The sequence below is a fragment of the Oncorhynchus tshawytscha genome, linkage group LG11 (genome assembly GCF_018296145.1).
Source record: "Oncorhynchus tshawytscha isolate Ot180627B linkage group LG11, Otsh_v2.0, whole genome shotgun sequence".
NCBI lineage: Eukaryota > Metazoa > Chordata > Actinopteri > Salmoniformes > Salmonidae > Oncorhynchus > Oncorhynchus tshawytscha.
The window spans coordinates 36,702,255-36,720,911 of NC_056439.1; the positions used below are offsets into that span (position 1 = coordinate 36,702,255).

General features: G+C 43.0%; 1 protein-coding gene across 4 annotated transcripts in view; it reads right to left on the bottom strand.

Annotated features, from left to right (window-relative positions):
• The window catches only part of LOC112261922 (chloride intracellular channel protein 4), a 29,233-nt gene extending 18,153 nt beyond the window's left edge, over nt 1-11,080 (bottom strand). For 2 of the 4 annotated variants that reach the window (XM_042330069.1, XM_024437569.2), the window contains exon 1: nt 10,584-11,075. Coding sequence is in view for 1 of the 4 variants with exons in the window: in XM_024437568.2 (XP_024293336.1) it covers nt 10,584-10,652 (69 nt within the window). In the remaining 3 variants the exon portion in view is untranslated. Of the gene's footprint in view, nt 1-10,583 lie in introns of all 4 variants that reach the window. The other 2 variants (XM_024437567.2, XM_024437568.2) reach the window with 2 other exon arrangements.
• Nucleotides 11,081-18,657: the final 7,577 nt, after the last annotated feature.

Below are 18,657 nucleotides of genomic sequence, written 5' to 3' on the forward strand. Positions count from 1 at the left end.
TCAATCACCGTATTCTTATCGGCAGACTCAATAGCCTTGGTTTCTCTAATGACTGCCTCGCCTGGTTCACCAACTACTTTGCAGACAGAGTTCAGTGTGTCAAATCGGAGGGCCTGTTGTCCGGACCTCTGGCAGTCTCTATGGGGGTACCACAGGGTTCCAGCCTCGGGCCGACTCTTTTCTCTGTATATATCAATGATGTCGCTCTTTCTGCGGGTGATTCCCTGATCCACCTCTACGCAGGCGACACCATTCTGTATACTTCAGGCCCTTCCTTGGACACTGTGCTAACTAACCTCCAAATGATCTTCAATGCCATACAACACTCCTTCCGTGGCCTCTAACTGCTCTTAAACGCTAGTAAAACCAAATGCATGCTTTTCAACAGTTCGCTGCCCGCACCCGCCCGCCCGACTAACATCACCACCCTGGACGGTTCTGACCTAGAATATGTGGACAACTATAAATACCTAGGTGTCTGGCTAGACTGTAAACTCTCCTTCCAGACTCATATTAAATATCTCCAATCCAAAATCAAATCTAGAATCGGCTTTCTATTTCGCAACAAAGCCTCCTTCACTCACACCGCCAAACTTACCCTCGTAAAACTGACTATCCTACCGATCCTCGACTTCGGCGATGTCATCTACAAAATAGCTTCCAATACTCTACTCAGGAAACTGGATGCAGTCTATCACAGTGCCATCCGTTTTGTTACCAAATCACCTTATACCACCCACCACTGCGACCTGTATGCTCTAGTCGGCATCTTCCAGCGGGTATATCTCACTGATCATCCCCAAAGCCAACACCTAATTTGGCTGCCTTTCCTTCCAGTTCTCTGCTGCCAGTGACTGGAACGAATTGCAAAAATCGCTGAAGCTGGAGACTTATATTTCCCTCACCAACTTTAAACACCAGCTATCTGAGCAGCTAACTGATCGCTGCAGCTGTACATAGTCCATCTGTAAATAGCCCACCCAATCTACCTACCTCATCCCCATACTGTTTTTATTTACTTTTCTGCTCTTTTGCACACCAGTATCTCTACTTGCACATCATCATCTGCTCATTTATCACTCCAGTGTTAATCTGCTAAATTGCAATTCTTCGCTACTTTGGCCTATTTATTGCCTACCTCCTCGTGCCTTTTGCACACACTGTATATAGACTTAATTTTTTTCTACTGTGTCATTGACTTGTTTTGTGTTATTGGCTTGTTTATTGTTTATTCCATGTGTAACTCTGTGTTGTCTGTGTCACACTGCTTTGCTTTATCTTGGCCTGGTCGCAGTTGTAAATGAGAACTTGTTGTCAACTAGCCTGCCTGGTTAAAAAAGGCGAAATAAAAAATAAAAATAAATGATCAATGGAAACAGGATGCACTGGAGCTCAATTTCGAGTATCATAGCAAAAGTTGTGAATTCTTATGTAAATAAGGTATCTGTTTTTTATTTGTAATAAATTATATTTTAAAAAATGTACTAGTTTTGGCTTTGTCATTATGGGGTATTTTGTGTAGATTGATGAGGATTTTAAAAAATGTATAACATTTTAGAATAAGGTTGTAACGTAACAAGATTTGGAAAAAGGGAAGGGGTCTGAATAGTTTCTGAATGCACTGTAGTTAGCTTCAGGATATTTTAATAAACTGGCTACTCAGCCTTTTAACTGGCATATACAAACAGTGTATTTTTCTCACGCCCCATAACGTTTTATGGCTAGGAACATCAGCAAGAAAATCATGAGATGTCCCACTCCGCCTCCCTCTCTCTCAGCAGCTCACTTTAGGGATTGTATAAATTACCAGTCAGGTCATTTTCATCAGTGCCTTTGTAATAACGATCATCCACCTAACCTTTTAAAAAGTCGTCATCATTGAGGCCAAAATACTCCACTCAACCAAAGTGGTGGGAGATCAAAGCTTTAGACCGGGACTGGTAGCATGTCTGTTGTTTTTCCTTTGGAGAGTTCTGCCCAGTCTGCTCCAGGCCTAATTTTAGTAAAATGACGGTTATATCCTCCCCTTCACTCACACTTAACATTCTAAATTGGGTGGGCTCAAATTCAAGCCATACTTTTACCAAATATGGAGCTGGCCGGCTGGCCAACAAGTGCTCCGCTGCTCTCCTCTCGTCTCTCTCCCAGTGACACAGGAGGAATTTCCTCTGGGAAGGGAAGGGCCACATCATGTTATGTCACGTCTACTCTGGGCTGGACAAGCATGCAGACTGGGCTGGGCTGGGAGGACTGGGCTGGCTGAAGTTGGGCTTGGTTTGGTGGACTGGTATCGGCAGAGTTGGCTGAGGTGGGCCTGTTACTTGGAAGGGAAGGGCTGGGACAAAGGCGGACTTGGCTATGGCTGGGTGGCTGTGGCTGGGTCTGTGGTCCAAAGGATGAGAGTGTGGAGGAGTCAGACCCTACGGGAAGGAAATGCAACACACCCTGGTGTGCCTCTGAATCATGTGGACGTCATGGAGTGGAAACCAAACATCTCACAGACAGAACCTAACGTCTCCAAGACAGACAGGCCTACAGAGGTAGTGGAGGTTAGGCTTGCAACATGAAAGGTTAATTGGGACACTGACCGAGGGGTGGAGAGGGATCAAATTTAGCTGACTGAGTTATCAGTAATATGACCCATTACTCTCTCCAGGTTAAGAATAATAACACAGTATGAAATTATAACTGAAAGTCAGGGATGAAGTTGAGTGAAACATGACTCAAGTAAAGTAAGAAGCAAAGAATAAGACAGAAACAGGGGAGGGAGAAAAAGAGAGAGACACGTGCAGGAGATGTGAAGATGAAACCGTTCTGCTCATCTCCCTGTGACTGTCGTTTAAAGAGTTTGTTCCAACACAAACACTGAGGTCAGGCTGTGCTGTGACTCTCCACCGCCTTACAAAATAACCGACCCCAGACAGATGACTCCGAGACACACACTGCATTCCTCACCGATCATCCCAGTCTCACTCACTCTGTACACACACATCATTACAACACTACATGTAGTCTTCAACATTAGTGGAGGCTGGGGAGGGGAGGATGGTTCATAATAATGGCTGAAATGGCGTGGTATAAAACAGATGAAAACACTGTGTTTGATACCATTCCATTCACTCCATTCCAGCCATTATTATGAGCCATCCTCCCATCAGCAGCCTCCACTGTTCAACATGCATATGATAGAGGCAACATCAATACAAAATATGGTGGTTCCCTGAAAAGATGGCTAGTCTAGACCACTTTAAAGAACCACCCTTTGGCTCAAACATTGTACTATGGGGGTTAGCCAGTTTGACATGGCAGCTAAGCTTGCACCATGGACACACAAACAAACACTAGCCTCATTGCTCATTTTAAGCATTTGGTCCAACTGGCCAGAACACCAGACAACCCTCCTTTCACATACTGTAGCGTTTCATTCTGATCCAGAGTCTGGCACACACACAAAGATGTCCCAAAGCTTATGAGCTCATTCTTACAGTAACAATGCCAAGTACTGTAAGTGGTTGACTTGAGTAGCCCATCCACACGATTGTAAAAGGTGTAGAAGTATAGTGTAAATTGTATTATTACCATACTATGGACCTAGTGGCTAGAACAGTTCACCCACTGACACTGAAAACCAAACATGGTTTTAAATGACATAGAAATTGATGTGGATAGAGTGAAGGAGGGAGTTGGAGGGATGGGTCCGGTTGGTCCCTTGCTACTCTACTCTCTGTTTGGATAGCTCACTAAGGGTTATCTACACTAGGCATGGCTCACTGTCGCTCATTTTACTAGTGTGTTGCTGTGAGGATGCAGGCAGCATGTGAAACATGAGCAGAGGGGATCGGGTAGTGACAGATTGGGTTACACTGCCTGCCCCGAGGGTAGATTCCCCTCATTTCTGAGGTTGAGCACTCGAGCACCCTCTTAACGAAGTTGATGTCACAGAGAGCTAAAGATGTCAGAGGCCATGTCAATTTGTAAACTTGTTTAAATCTGATCTATAAAGTTGTATTTCTGTCCAAATTGTTGCCTGCCCTTTCCCAACACATCCCAAACCCTTTGCTATGTTCCCCCCTCTCTTCTCCATTTTCTCACTCCCTATCCATCACTCTCCCTCATTTCTTGTTGTTCTAAGTCAATCTTGTTTCCTGTCATTGGTCTACAAGATAAATGCCTCATTAGCAGAGGGCTTGCTTGGGACCAGAAGGATTAAAATGGCAACTTCCTCCCAACAGGCACCAAGCCTTTCCTCTGAACAGGATGGCATGAGCACACAGACACACAGTATCATTAGAAATCCCCCTAATCTTGTGTCGTGGTACATTGCTGGGTCCATTTGGCCAAGGCCAAGTCCTGACAGTTTCAATGATGAAGCATTTTGAAGCCCAGATGCTGGAGGAGCAAGTCCATAGTGCAGAGAAGAGCTACCGCTCACAGTTAACAGCAGCGCTACACAACAACAGACCATTAATCTTTGTCCCCTAACTCATGATGCTGACTGCAGCAGTACAATAGTGCTTGGGGAGAATAAACTGCTATATTGATTTGACTATAAAAACTGGCTACTCTCAATTGGCTTCAAATTGTCACCCCGGGGTAGAAAGAATGTCTTTACGCTGAAAGATTCAGGGGCAAATTAAGATTGACATGCAGAAAAAAAGGTTGAGGGCAAGTTAATACTAGAATATACTTGTGAGGCCAAAAAACAGTTCCGTTTATTGATGGTGTTTTAACTGGATCTTACAACATAATGCATGACTAAGCAGAGGCAAAGATTAAACAAAACATATTCAAGCTATTCAAATATGTTCCTAATAATTCTCATGCCAAACTATTATTAACCTTTGATGGAAGATCTCACATTACATGGAGTCACATGCAATGTGCTATTTAACAGTAAACAAATTGACAACATAATTTCAGCATGCTTATAGGGAAGGACACTCAACAAGCACAGCACTTACACAAATGACTGATGATTGGCTGAGAGAAGTTGATGACAAAATGATTGTGGGGGCTGTCTTGTTAGACTTCAGTGCAGCTTTTGACATTATCGATCATAGTCTGCTGCTGGAAAAAAAATGTATGTGTAATGGCTTTACACCCCCTACTGTAATGTAGATAAAGAGTTACTTGTCTAACAGAACACAGAGGGTGTTCTTTAATGGAATCCTCTCAAATATAATCAAGTTAGAGTCAGGAATTCCCCAGGGTAGCTGTTCAGGCCCCTTGCTTTTATCAATTTTTACTAACGACATGCCACTGACTTTGAGTAAAGCCATAGATAGTCTCTATGTATGAGAATGACTCAACGCTATACACGTCAGCTACTACAGAGACTGAAATGCCTGCAACACTCAACAAAGAGCTGCAGTTAGTTTCAGAGTGGGTGGCAAGGAACAAGTTAGCCCTAAATATTTATAAAACTAAAAACATTGTATTTGGAACAAAACACTCACCAAACCCTAAACCTCAACAAAATCTTGTACTAAAAAATGTTGAAATTGAGCAAGTTGAGATGACTAAACTGCTTGGAGTAACCCTAGATTGTAAACTGTCATGGTCAAAACATATTGATGCATTAGTAGCTAAGATGGGGAGAAGTCTGTCTATAATAAAGCGATGATCTGCCTTCTTAACAACACCATCAACAAGGCAGGTCCTACAGGCCCTAGTTTTGTCACACCTTGACTACGGTTCAGTCGTGTGGTCAAGTGCCACAAAAAAGGACTTAGGAAAATTGCAATTGGCTAAGAACAGGGCAGCACGGCTGACCCTTGGATGCACACAGAGAGCTAATATTAATATTATGCATGTCAATCTCTCCTGGCTGAAAGTGGAGGAGAGATTGACTTCATCACTACTTTTATTTATGAGAGGTACTGACATGTTGAATGCACCGAGCTGTCTGTCTAAACTACTGGCACACAGCTCGGACACCCATGCATACACACACACACACACGATAACATACACACTATACATACACATGGATTTAGCACTGTAGATACGTTTTAGTGGTGGAGTAGGGGCCTGAGGGCACGCAGTGTGTTGTGAAATCTGTGAATGTATTGTAATGTTTTTAAAATTGTATAAACTCCCTTAATTTTGCTGGACCCCAGGAAGAGTATCTGCTGCTTTGGCAGCAGCTAATGGGGAACCATGAGAAATACAAATACACTCAGCAAGAAAAGAAATGTCCTCTCACTGTCAACTGCGTTAATTTTCAGCAAACTTAACATGTGTAAATATTTGTATGAACATAACAAGATTCAACAACTGAGACATAAACTGAACAAGTTCCACAGACCTGTGACTAACAGAAATTGAACAATGTGTCCCTTAACAAAGGGGGGGGGGGGTCAAAATCAAAAGTAACAGTCAGTATCTGGTGTGGCCACCAGCTGCATTAAGTACTGCAGTGCATATGCTCCTCATGGACTGCACCAGATTTGCCAATTCTTGCTGTGAGATGTTACCGTCACTCTTCCACCAAGGTACCTGCAAGTTTCCGGACATTTCTGGGGGGAATGGCCCTAGCCCTCACCCTCCGATCCAACAGGTCCCAGACGTGCTCAATGGGATTGAGATCTGGGCTCTTTGCTGGCCATGGTAGAACACTGATATTCCTGTCTTGCATGAAATCACGCACAGAATGAGCAGTATGGCTGGTGGCATTGTCATGCTGGAGGGTCATGTCAGGATGAGCCTGCAGGAAGGGTACCACATAAGGGAGGAGGATGTCTTCCCTGTAACGCACAGCGTTGAGATTGCCTGCAATGACAACAAGCTCAGTCCGATGATGCTGTGACACACCGCCCCAGACCATGACAAACCCTCTACCTCCAAATCGACCCTGCTCCAGAGTACAGGCCTCGGTGTATCAGCCGATCAGCTGTCCGTCCTGTCTCCCTGTACGGACATTGCAATTTATTGCCCTGGCCACATCTGCAGTCCTCATGCCTACTTGCAGCATGACTAAGGCACGTTCACGCGGATGAGCAGGGACCCTGGGCATCTTTCTTTTGGTGTTTTTCAGAGTCAGTAGAAAGGCCTCTTTAGTGTCCTAGGTTTTCATAACTGTGACCTTAATTGACTACCATCTGTAAGCTGTTAGTGTCTTAACGACCATTCCACAGGTGCATGTTCATTAATTGTTCATGGTTCATTGAACAAGCATGGGAAACAGTGTTTAAACCCTTTACAATGAAGATCTGTGAAGTTATTTAGATTTTTACTAATTATCTTTGAAAGACAGGGTCCTGAAAAAGGGACGTTTCTTTTTTTTCTGAGTTTACAAATACAGAGACATTTAGACACGGAGACAGTACTGGGAGAGAAGTGCAGGACATGAGCAGCTCTTTCCGTGACATCTCTCTGGTCTGAGACTGAGGGAGAAGTGTGCTGACCTTCAGGATGTTATCCTGGGAAGACATCCCTGTAGGTGTTCTTTAAAAAGCAGTGAATGGTACATTATTGGGCTCTGTTGCCATGGTGTCCGTGTGACTCTCTCCAGCAGCACATAACACAGACAGGGACATAGTAGATTACTTCCGATGTGTATTGTCACTGTTGTCATTATTGATAGGCGGTGGAGTTGTGCCTTTATCCCAGCATGAAATAGCTTCGCCCTTGGCAAACTTGCTGGCAGAGAGACAGCATACAAAGGTAACATACAAACTAAAGATTGAAAGCATGTCATTTCTGGTTTCATCTATGGAGTCATCTGTATTGCTTCATGTTTCATTCAGTAACTAAGGTATATGAGTGCTGGGTGATTGAGTGGCCATTGTGCATTTGTCTGCCTATAAATGGCCAATGCCCTGAGTCTCAAGATAATATGAGTCATCAAGGAAAAGTGACCACACTTCCAGGGAGGGTAGTCAGGAGGGATGATTCAGCCTGAGGTATGGTAGGGCTGGATGGGTACAGTAGGGGTCAGATGGGATTTGAGCCATCAAAATGACACCAATGGAGTCTTCAAGCCTTCATTAAAATCTCAGGCTGGGTATCATTCTGCATAACCATGTGCAGTTCAACTTTCTCTTGGCCAGATATCCCAATTACAGTTTGCAAACCAACTGTCTCATATGAGCAAACAGATGGCAGACATTACTAACTACCTATTTGACTGCTATGAGGAGGAATCAAGAGCCAACTGAGATGAACACCATTTAATTAGAATTCACATTCCTCAACATGCCAGCTAGCACTGCTGCTCCTTGTATATGTAGGCCTACTGTAAAACAATAATTAATCTGCAGGGGATCAAGGGTTAAATTGACGTCAGGTTAATTCTGCAATTCCGCATCTATAAAACCTTGAGGTCTGAACTCACTTCTACAATCCAAACAATTTCCATAGACTCCTGGCTAAACCAACAGTAAACAGTGTGAGTAGAAAATCCCGGACACTCAAATTAGCATTTGGATTTTAGTTTACTATGTTTCACACACCCGGACAATGGGGGAAGATCTTGTGTACACAAGTGCAGCAGAGAAAGATCACACAACCCAGTAACAGAGGGAGAGGTGCGGGAGAGTGGTTGTAGCCACATGTGTGGCGTCACCAGGGATGATGTAACTGCTCCTGAATGCGAGGGGTGGCTCACTCTGAGGTAGCTAGCTAGCCGTAGCTGGCTGTCGCTAACACCACACTGTCTTCTGTTATGCAGTGAAAGCCCAGTGGCCAAAGGCAAACAGTCCAGCATTATCAATACAAAACACTCATCCTCCCTCAACAAAGGCTTCTCTCCTGGACGCTGAAGATCACCTCTGTGTCAGTAGATGAGAACAAAGGAGGATAAAGAGAGAGAAAGAGAGAGATCCCATCTGTCTAATGAACCCAAGCACCGAACAGAAGGCAAAGAGTTTTTGACCAATCTGTGACAACAATTAGGTCTAGAGTTGTCTCCGTCTCCTTTCTCACACAGGCCGATGAAGAAGGCAGACTGCCAGATCCTGTGTCCGCCATAACTGCAGTCATATTACAAAACGTTAACGATCTGACAGATCGTGAGTCTGTCTATTGCCATTCACCCATTTCATGCAGAAAATAGACACATGTATCAAGATCTCACTGTCAGCAGCATCATAACCAGTGATTATCATAATCACTAGTGAAACACTGCTTGGAGGGGGGCAGTGAGTTTACATCACCATTAAAGCTTGTTTGCAGGCAAAAGGCCTCTGACGTTTTTCCCCTAATTGAATTCAGGCCCCCAAACCCTCTCACCCCTCCATTCCCCCGGGGTCACACCCCCTCGTCCTGTTTTCCCTCTCCCGCTCGTTTCCCGCTCTGCCAAGCAACTGGCAGAAGAAAATGAAAAGCATTTACAGATCACAAACAGGGTTAATGGGAGTTTATAAAATATTTCAGTCCTACTCTAAGTCAGATATCAGTCTGATGTCCCGAACTTTCTAGTCTAGTTCATATACCTTTTTTAAAATGAGTAACTTTAGATTGATCGAAATGCAAGTTCAAAGAGCTTCCTCACATACACTACAAGCTGTATTACTTCATCGCTAATGTATGCCAACTAAGAAGGGGGAGGTATCCTCATTCTATCAGACTTGGTGAGGGAGAATATTGTGGGAGCCAAATGCTTCTTTCCCTTTCCTGTGTACATTTCAGAAGTTTACTCTCCGACTTCTTATAAACTTGAGGGGAAAGTCTGTTTTGTTGCATTTATTTGCACCACACCACCATCACTATCAGCCTAAGCAGGACCTAATAATAAACATATGATAGTAGTTGTATAGATATTCATTCTCTCTCCAATTGACAAATATCACAAGTTTCATCCCCCTTTCAAGTATGCCTCGACATAACAAAATAACAACTAAGCTCCCAGATATCCCACGACCGGAATCCTGTATTTAAGTCTAGGGCAGCAATTATTTTGACCCCAATGCGACCAAACCGTGCTACAATGTATGGTTGATCGATTGATTGAATGCAACAATGTTCCGCTGATTTAAGGGCTATTGCTGAACTTTCAATTACATTTACAATTCAAGCTTATTCATTAAAAAAATGTGTACCAAATCAAGACACACTTGAAAGGGGAGATGCTTTTTTCTTCCTCTCCCTCTTATGATGGGAGAAGAGGGCCGTGGTATCCGCCCTACACGTCTGACATAAAACCACATGGCCACACATTGGGAAGTTTCTATTTTTTTTAAATGAACCTACTGAAATTGTGACAAATCTTAAAACGCTTGGGCAAACTTATCACCATGTTATTTGCAAGACTCGTTGACTTGTGTAGACCTATGTACAGTAAACTACGCTTCTCCAGGCAACCGTTTTTGCAAGCAAATGGCAGCAATATAACTACAACCAAATGGTACATAAATAAGGACAGCCCACTTTTGTAACTGTCCTACGCACTCCAATAAATAAAAGTATATATTTTTCTACTGATAAATCCACAAACTACTAAATATATCAATTTAGGCTTAATAATAATTATGCTAACTTGTTATTCAGAAGAATATTGATCATTAACAAACTAAACTTTTCTCAATGCCGAATGCGACGGCCGAAAGAGAGCCTGCTACTGGACAATCTATTCAGGGACGTACCTTCACAAAGAGCTCGATAACGGGTTCGTTATCCGCCTTGATTCCATTATGGGGTACAGACAGAGACATTGTGAACTAAACTTAAAAATGTTCCAAATGAAATATAGATTATTTTCCAACAAACTTGTATCTTCAGCCTACTCGCTCTTTTTCGCCACCCTCTTTCCGCGCAGTATTCGGACAACAGCTTTTCCAAGGCTAGTGACCAGCTGGACAATCGCTGTAATTCTCACACAAGAGTGCTGGGGTGCTGGGAGGAGAAAGTCGACCACGAATATAGCAATGTGCTATTGGTGCAGCCAAGTCTACAAAACTGACCGCTTTCCTCGGTGTTCAGCGATCGTTGATCCCTTTGACTCTTCAGTCTTTTTGATTGCTTGAGTGCTGGAGTAGGATGAAGAGAGGAGGACGAGAGGGAAGAATATGTAAAGGCGTGATGTCCTCTGCAGAGCAAACAATACAAATGTGGGCAGGGTTTCAGAGAGGAGTCTTGATGGAGGAAGGATGCCTGCTGCGCTCTCTGTGCGGCATGCGCCTTTGGTCAAAGTGCAGAGCCTTGCATCCACAGCTGCGGGAAGCAGGGGTGCTGAGGGTGCTTGCAATAAACCAAAATATTTTTTTAATCACAAAAGTAGTGCACTGGGCCTTTACTAGTATTAGCAGACCAATCTAAACAACTGTAGCCAAGCAATTTTGTTCAGCATTTATGCTTTGGCAAGGGTGTGGTATATGGCCAATATACCACGGCTGAGGGTTGTTCTTATGGATGATGCAACGCAGAGTGCCTGGATACAGCCTTTAGCTGTGGTATACTGGCCATATACCAAAACCCCCTGAGGTGCCTTATTGCTATTCTAAACTGGTTACCAACATAATTAGAGCAGTAAAAATAAATGTTTTGTCATACCCGTGATATACAGTATGATATACCACCACTGTCAGCCAATCAGCATTCAGGGCTCGACCCACCCAGTTTATAACAGACCGTATATCACAGGTATGACAAAATGTTTATTTTTACTGCTCTAATTACGTTGGAAACCTGTTCATAACAGCAATAAGGCACCTCGGGGATACCATGGCTAAGGGCTGTGTCCAGGCACTCTGTGTTGCGTCACGCATATGAACAGTCTTTAGCCATTGTATATTGGCCATATACCACACCTCCTCGGGCATTATTGCTTAAATATACCACTGCTGTCAGCCAATCAGCATTTAGGGCTCGAACCACCCAGTTTATAATTAAGAACAGTATCCTGCTAGATTCAATAGTTGGAATTGTAAGAGTTGTTGCCCTGTCCCTTTCTCTGTGATTATCATTCAAATGGAATAACATGGAAAACAACCACTTTTTGTGAAGTATTCATTTACCATTCTTAAGAAACACTTAATGTAAATTACTGCATTGTACACAGGCTGGTCATCTAGGTTTTGTACCCGTAGACTTTCCATCACCATGAAGAAAAACAATGACCAATACAGTAATTGAGTACATTGAGACATTAAGTGGTTTGTGATGATGTGGCTCAGTTGGTAGAGCATGGTGTTTGCAATGCTAGGGTTGTGGGTTTGATTCCCATGGGGGACCAGTACGAAAAGGTATGCACTCACTGCTGTAAGTTGCTCTGGATAAGAGCATCTACTAAAATGGAAAAGAAATGAATAGACCATTTCAGTTTTCACATAGAAATAAGTTGCATTTGCAAAGTATTATAAAAATGTATTTTTATATTCCACAAGTATTAACAGATTAACTGTTTTATACAGATAATTATCAGACTCAAGTTACAAATGCTGGTAAACACACAAATGCATTTAATGACATTTCTTCACAAAAGTAGTGCACTGGGTCTTTGCTAGTCCTTTATTTGCAGACCTATATAGAAATCTGCATCCCCTCAGCACCCCCACCCCAAAACTGCTTCCTGCGGCTATGCTTGCAACACTTGTATTGCCTGGGCTTGCAGAACAAAACAGAATAAATTATAACCTTCATAAAATGTTATTGCAATTACAATGTGCTGTCCATGATTCCCAAAAATGTTGATACAAAACATGTGAAGAAATAGTGATTTGCTTTCAGCCAAACTACTAACTAACTTTTAAAAATTATATTATATGAAAAAAAATATGAACGCAACAGGTAAAGTGTTGGTCCCGTGTTTCATGAGCTGAAATAAAAGATTCCAAGAATTTCTTTATTTGCACAAAAAGCTTATCTCTCAAATGTTGTGCACAAATTTGTTTTAATCCCTGTTAGTGAGCATTTCTCCTTTGCCAAGATAATCCACCTGACAGGTGTGGCATATCAAGAAGCTGGTTAAACAGCATGTTCATTACACAGGTGCACCTTGTGCTGGGGACAATAAAATCCACACAGAGACATGGATTGACACGTGTATGTACACAAACACACAGATGTCGGTCCGTTGGAGAGGATGACTCATGCCGAAGTCACAGAATGTCCAGGGAGGCCCACCGGCGTAATATGAGACCCCAGTCAGCCCCCCCTCCATCCCCCGTCTACAGGAGACACACATACTGCCATGTCACCAGTGGAGAGGTCATAGATCATGTTATCACTTCCCCCCTGACACCGTCTGATGGTAGAGCTACTGAGCTACTAAGAAGCCAGGATTTTTCTATTCGCACAAAAAGCTTATTTCTCTCAAATTTGTTTGCATCCCTGTTAGTGAGCATTTATCATTTGCCAAGATAACCCATACACCTGACAGGTGTGGCATATCAAGAAGTTGATTAAACATCATGATCATTATACAGATATACCTTTGCTGGAGACAATACAAGGCCACTCTAAAATGTGCAGTTTTGTCACACAACACAATGCCACAGATGTCTCAAGTTTTGAGGGAGCGTGCAATTGCCATGCTGACTGCAGGAATGTCCACCAGAGCTGTTGCCAGATAATTGAATGTTAATTTCTCTACCAAAAGCAGCCGCAAACTTTGTTTTAGAGAATTTGGTAGTACGTCCAACCGGCCTCACAACCTCAGACCACGTTGTGTGGCATTGTGTGGGCGAGCGGTTTGCTGATGTCAACGTCATGAACAGAGTGCCCCATGGTGGCGGTGGGGTTATGGTATGGGCAGGCATAAGCTAAGGACAACGAACACAATTGCATTTTATCGATGGCAATTTGAATGCACAGAGATACCGTGACGAGATCCTGAGGCCCAATGTCGTACCATTCATCCGCCACCACCGCCATTCTCATGTTTCAGCATTGTAATGCACGGCCCCATGTCGCAAGGATCTGTATACAATTCCTGGAAGCTGAAAATGTCCCAGTGGCCTGCATACTCACCAGTGTCACCCATTGAGCATGTTTGGGATGCTCTGGATCGATGTGTTCAACAGCGTATTCCAGTTCCTGCCAATATCCAGCATCTTCGCACAGCCATTGAAGAGGAGTAGGACAACATTCCGCAGGCCACAATCAACAACCTGACCAACTTAACGTGAAGGAGATGTGTCGTGCTTCATGAGGCAAATGGTGGTCACACCAGATACTGACTGTTTTTTTAGTTTTTTTTTAGGTATCTGTATTCCCAGTCATGTGAAATCAATAGATTAGGGCCTAATTCATTTATTTCAATTGACTGATTTACTTTTATGAACTGTAACTCAGTAAAATCTTTGAAATTGTTGCATGTTGTGTTCATATCTTCATTCAGTATATTTATCTCATAATCTGTATAGTGCCTCCAAAACAGTATGACTAGTTTGGTTAAGATAGCCTACGGAAAATCGACAGAGATACCCAAGCATATTCAAATCGTTCATATTCAAATTTTTTCATACAGAAATCTCAACGAAACTGTGGAGCTGGCTCAACTCCCCCTTTGAGACCTTGTTTTGACTGGCCTCTCTGCATGTTGCCCGTGGCAACAACGCTGATGTAGCAGCTTGTTCAGCAGACACACAGCCTGCGTCGGCCCGCCTCTGGAGCTGGTGTTACAACACAATTATTAACCATAAAGACAACAGGTTGTTGTTTAGTTACTTTAAAACCTTCACAAGACCTTCACTAATACATTATATATCAAAAACTTCAGGATGGACTATTTTCAGTCCATTTTTTAAATTCTTCTGACAGATTTTTGTCATTAGTGATAGCTGGCAGATGAGATAAAAGGGCACTACAAAGTAATCCGTGTATCACAGCAAATATCTTTCAATTTTGTTTTAGCCAAACTCCTAACTGGCTTTTTAAAATTATATGGCTGTGGAACAGACAATCAAACAAATAACATATCTATTTCATGGTCTGTACAGTGCCTTCAAATTAGTATGCTAGTTTGGATGGGATAGCCCACGGAAAATAGATAAAGAGATACACAAGCACATTCAAATCGTTCATGAAAAGCAGGGATCATAAAGCAATCTCAACGACTGTGGAGCCGGCTCAACTCCCCATCCAGACCTTGTTTTGACTCGCCTCTGCATGTTGCCTATGGCAACGACGCTTATGTAGCACCCTGCTCAATGTGCACACACGGCTGGTGTCGGCCCGCCTCTGGAGCAGGTGTTACAACAAAAGCATTAACCGTAAAGACAATAGGTTGTTCTTCAGTAAATGTAAAACCCTCACAGGACGGATTGCCCTGTTGCTGTGTGAGTGGGACGCCTCTGGCCGGGTGGAGAGGTGCCCCTGAGGACTAATGGACCAGTAGCCTTGAGGTTAGCACATTGGGTCGCTGGTTCGAATCCAGGAGCTGTGCCCTTCAGCAAGGCACTTAACCCCAATGGTGAACCCTCTCCCTGTACGTGTCTAATGGGGAGTTAGGATATGCAAGAAATAAGCAGCCACCAAATTACTACATACTACCTCGTTATGTGCCCAATAATGTTTGTACCATGTTGTGCTGCTGCCATGTGTTTCCGCCATGTTGTTTTCATGTGGTGTTGCTACCATGCTATGTTGTCTTAGGACTCTCTTTATGTAGTGTTGTGTTGTATCGTCATGATGTGTTTTGTCCTATATTTTTAATCCCAGCTCCCGTCCCTGCAAGAGCCCTTTGCCTTTTGGTAGGCCGTCATTGTAAATAAGAATTTGATCTTAACTGCCTTGCCTAATAAAAATATGAATGTAAAGCCATTCAATGTATCTGCCCGCTAGCCTTACTTGCAGGTGCTTTCCACCTAGTAATCAGTCATCTAGAGCAGCTGCTCCCATAGGCCCCAAATCTGGCATCCCAACAACATCACCATACAAGACAATAAAGGACAGGCTGTCATTACTAACACAGTGCATTCTGAAGTTCTCAGACCCTTTGACTTTTCCCACAATTTCTTACATTACAGCCTTTTTCTAAACATTATTAGTTATTTTCCTCATTCATCTACACACAATACCCCATAATGACAAAGCAAAAACAAGTTTTTTTAGACACGTTTGCAAATATAACATTTACATAAGTATTCAGACCCTTTACTCAGTACTTAATTTTACAATTACAGCCTTGAGTCTTCTTAGGTATGATGCTACAAGCTTGGCACACCTTTATTTGGGAGTTTCTCCCATTCTTCTCTGCAGATCCTCTCAATTCTGTCAGGTTGGATGGGGAGCGTCTCTGCACAGCTATTTTCAGGTTTCTCCAAAGACTCTCGATCGGGTTCAAGTCTGGGCTCTGGCTGGGCCACTCAAGGACATTCAGAGACATGTCCCAAAGCCACTCCTGCATTGTCTTGGCTGTGTGCTTAGGGTCGTTGTCCTGTTGGGAGGTGAACCTTCGCCCCAGTCTGAGGGCTCTGGAGCAGATTTGTGTCAAGAATCTCTCTGTACTTGGCTCCGTTCATCTATTCCTCGATCCTGACTTCTCGCAAACTCCAAGCGGGCTGTCGTGTGCCTCTTACTGAGGAGTGGCTTCCGTCTGGCCACTCCACCATAAAGGCCTGAATGGTGGAGTACTGCAGAGATGGTTGTCCTTCTGGAAGGTTCTCCCATCACCACAGAGGAAATCCAGAGCTCTGTCAGTGACCATCGGGTTCTTGGTCACCTCCGTGACCAAGGCCCTTCTCCCCCAATTTCTCAATTTGGCCGGGCGGCCAGCTCTAGGAAGAGTCTTGGTGGTTCCAAACTTCTTACATTTATGAATGATGATGGCCACTGTGTCCTTGGGGACCTGCAATATTTTTTTGGTACTCTTCCCCAGATCTGTGCCTCAAAACAATCGTGTCTTGGAGCTGTATGGACAATTCCTTTGATGTCATGGCTTGGTTTTTACTCTGATATGCGCTGTCAACTGTGGGACCTTATATAGACAGGTGTGTGCCTTTCCAAATCATGTCCAAACAATTGAATTTACCACAGGTGGACTCCAATCAAGTTGTAGAAATATAAATAATCAATGGAAAAAGGATGTACATGAGCACAATTTCAAATCTCAAAGGATCTGAATACGTAAGTAAATAAGGTATGTTAAATACTTAAATTAGCAAATATTTCTAAAAATCTGATTTCTCTTGGTCATTATAGGGTATAGTGTGTACAGTAGAAGTCAGAAGTTGACATACAGTTAGGTTGGAGTCATTAAAACTTGTTTCTCAACCGTTCCACAAATTTCTTGTTAACAAACTATAGTTTTGGCAAGTCGGTTAGGACATCTACTTTGTGGATGACACGTAATTTTCCCAACAATTGTTGAGATTATTTCACAATTCCAGTGGGTCAGAAGTTTCCTTACAAAGTTGACAGTGCCTTTAAACAGCTTGGAAAATTCCAGAAAATATGGCTTTAGAAGCTGCTGATAAATGTCAATTAGCCTGAGTCAATTGGAGGTGTATTTCAAGGCCTACCTTCAAACTCAGTGCCTCTGCGTGACATCATGGGAAAATCAAAATAAATCAGCCAAGACCTCCACAAGTCTGGTTCATCCTTGGGAGCAATTTCCAAACGCCTGAAGGTACCACATTCATCTGTACAAACAATAGTGCGCAAGTATAAATACCATGGGACCACGCAGCCTCATACTGCTCAAAGGAGACGCGTTCTGTCTCCTAGAGATGAACGTACTTGTGTCAAAGTGCAAATCAATCCAAGAACAACAGCAAAGGACCTTGTGAAGATGCTGGAGGAAACAGGTACAAAAGTACTTAAATCCACAGTAAAATGAGTCCTATATCGACAAACTGAAAGGCCGCTAGGCAAGGAAGAAGCCACTGCTCCAAAACCGCCATAAAAAAAGCCAGACTATGGTTTGCAACTGCACATGGGACAAAGATCGTACTTTTTGGAGAAATATCCTCTGGTCTGATGAAACAAACAGAACTGTTTGGCCGTAATGACCATCTTTATGTTTGGAGGAAAAAGGGGGAGGCTTGCAAGCCGAAGAACATCCCAACCATGAAGCACGGGGGTGGCAGCATCATGTTGTGGGGCTGCTTTGCTGCAGGAGGGACTGGTGCTCTTCACAAAAATAGATGGCATCATGAGGCAGGAAAATTATGTGGATATATTGAAGCAACATCAAGACATCAGATAGGAAATTAAAGCTTGGTCACAAATGGGTCTTCCAAATGGACAATGACCCAGGCAATACTTCCAAAGTTGTGGAAAATGGCTTCAGGAACAAAGTCAAGGTATTGGAGTGGCCATCACAAAGCCCTGACCTCAATCCTATAGAAAATGTGTAGGCAGACCTACAAAAAGTGTGTGCGAGCAAGGAGGCCTACTACAAACCTGACTCAGTTACACCAGCTCTGTCAGGAGGAATGGGTCAAAATTCACCCAACTTGTGGGAAACTTGTGGACGGCTACCCGAAACATTTAACCCAAGTTAAACTATTTAAAAAGGCAATGCTACCAAATACTAATTGAGTATGTAAACTTGACCCACTGGGAACGTGATGAAAGAAATAAAAGCTTAAAGAAATAATCCTCTACTATTATTCTGACATTCCACATTCTTACAAATAAGTGGTGATCCTAATTGACCTAAAACAGGGAATTGTTACCAGGATTAAAATGTCAGGAATTGTGAAAACTGAGTTTAAATGTATTTTGGCTAGTGTATGGAAGCTTCCGACTTCAACTGTAGATTGACGAGGAATC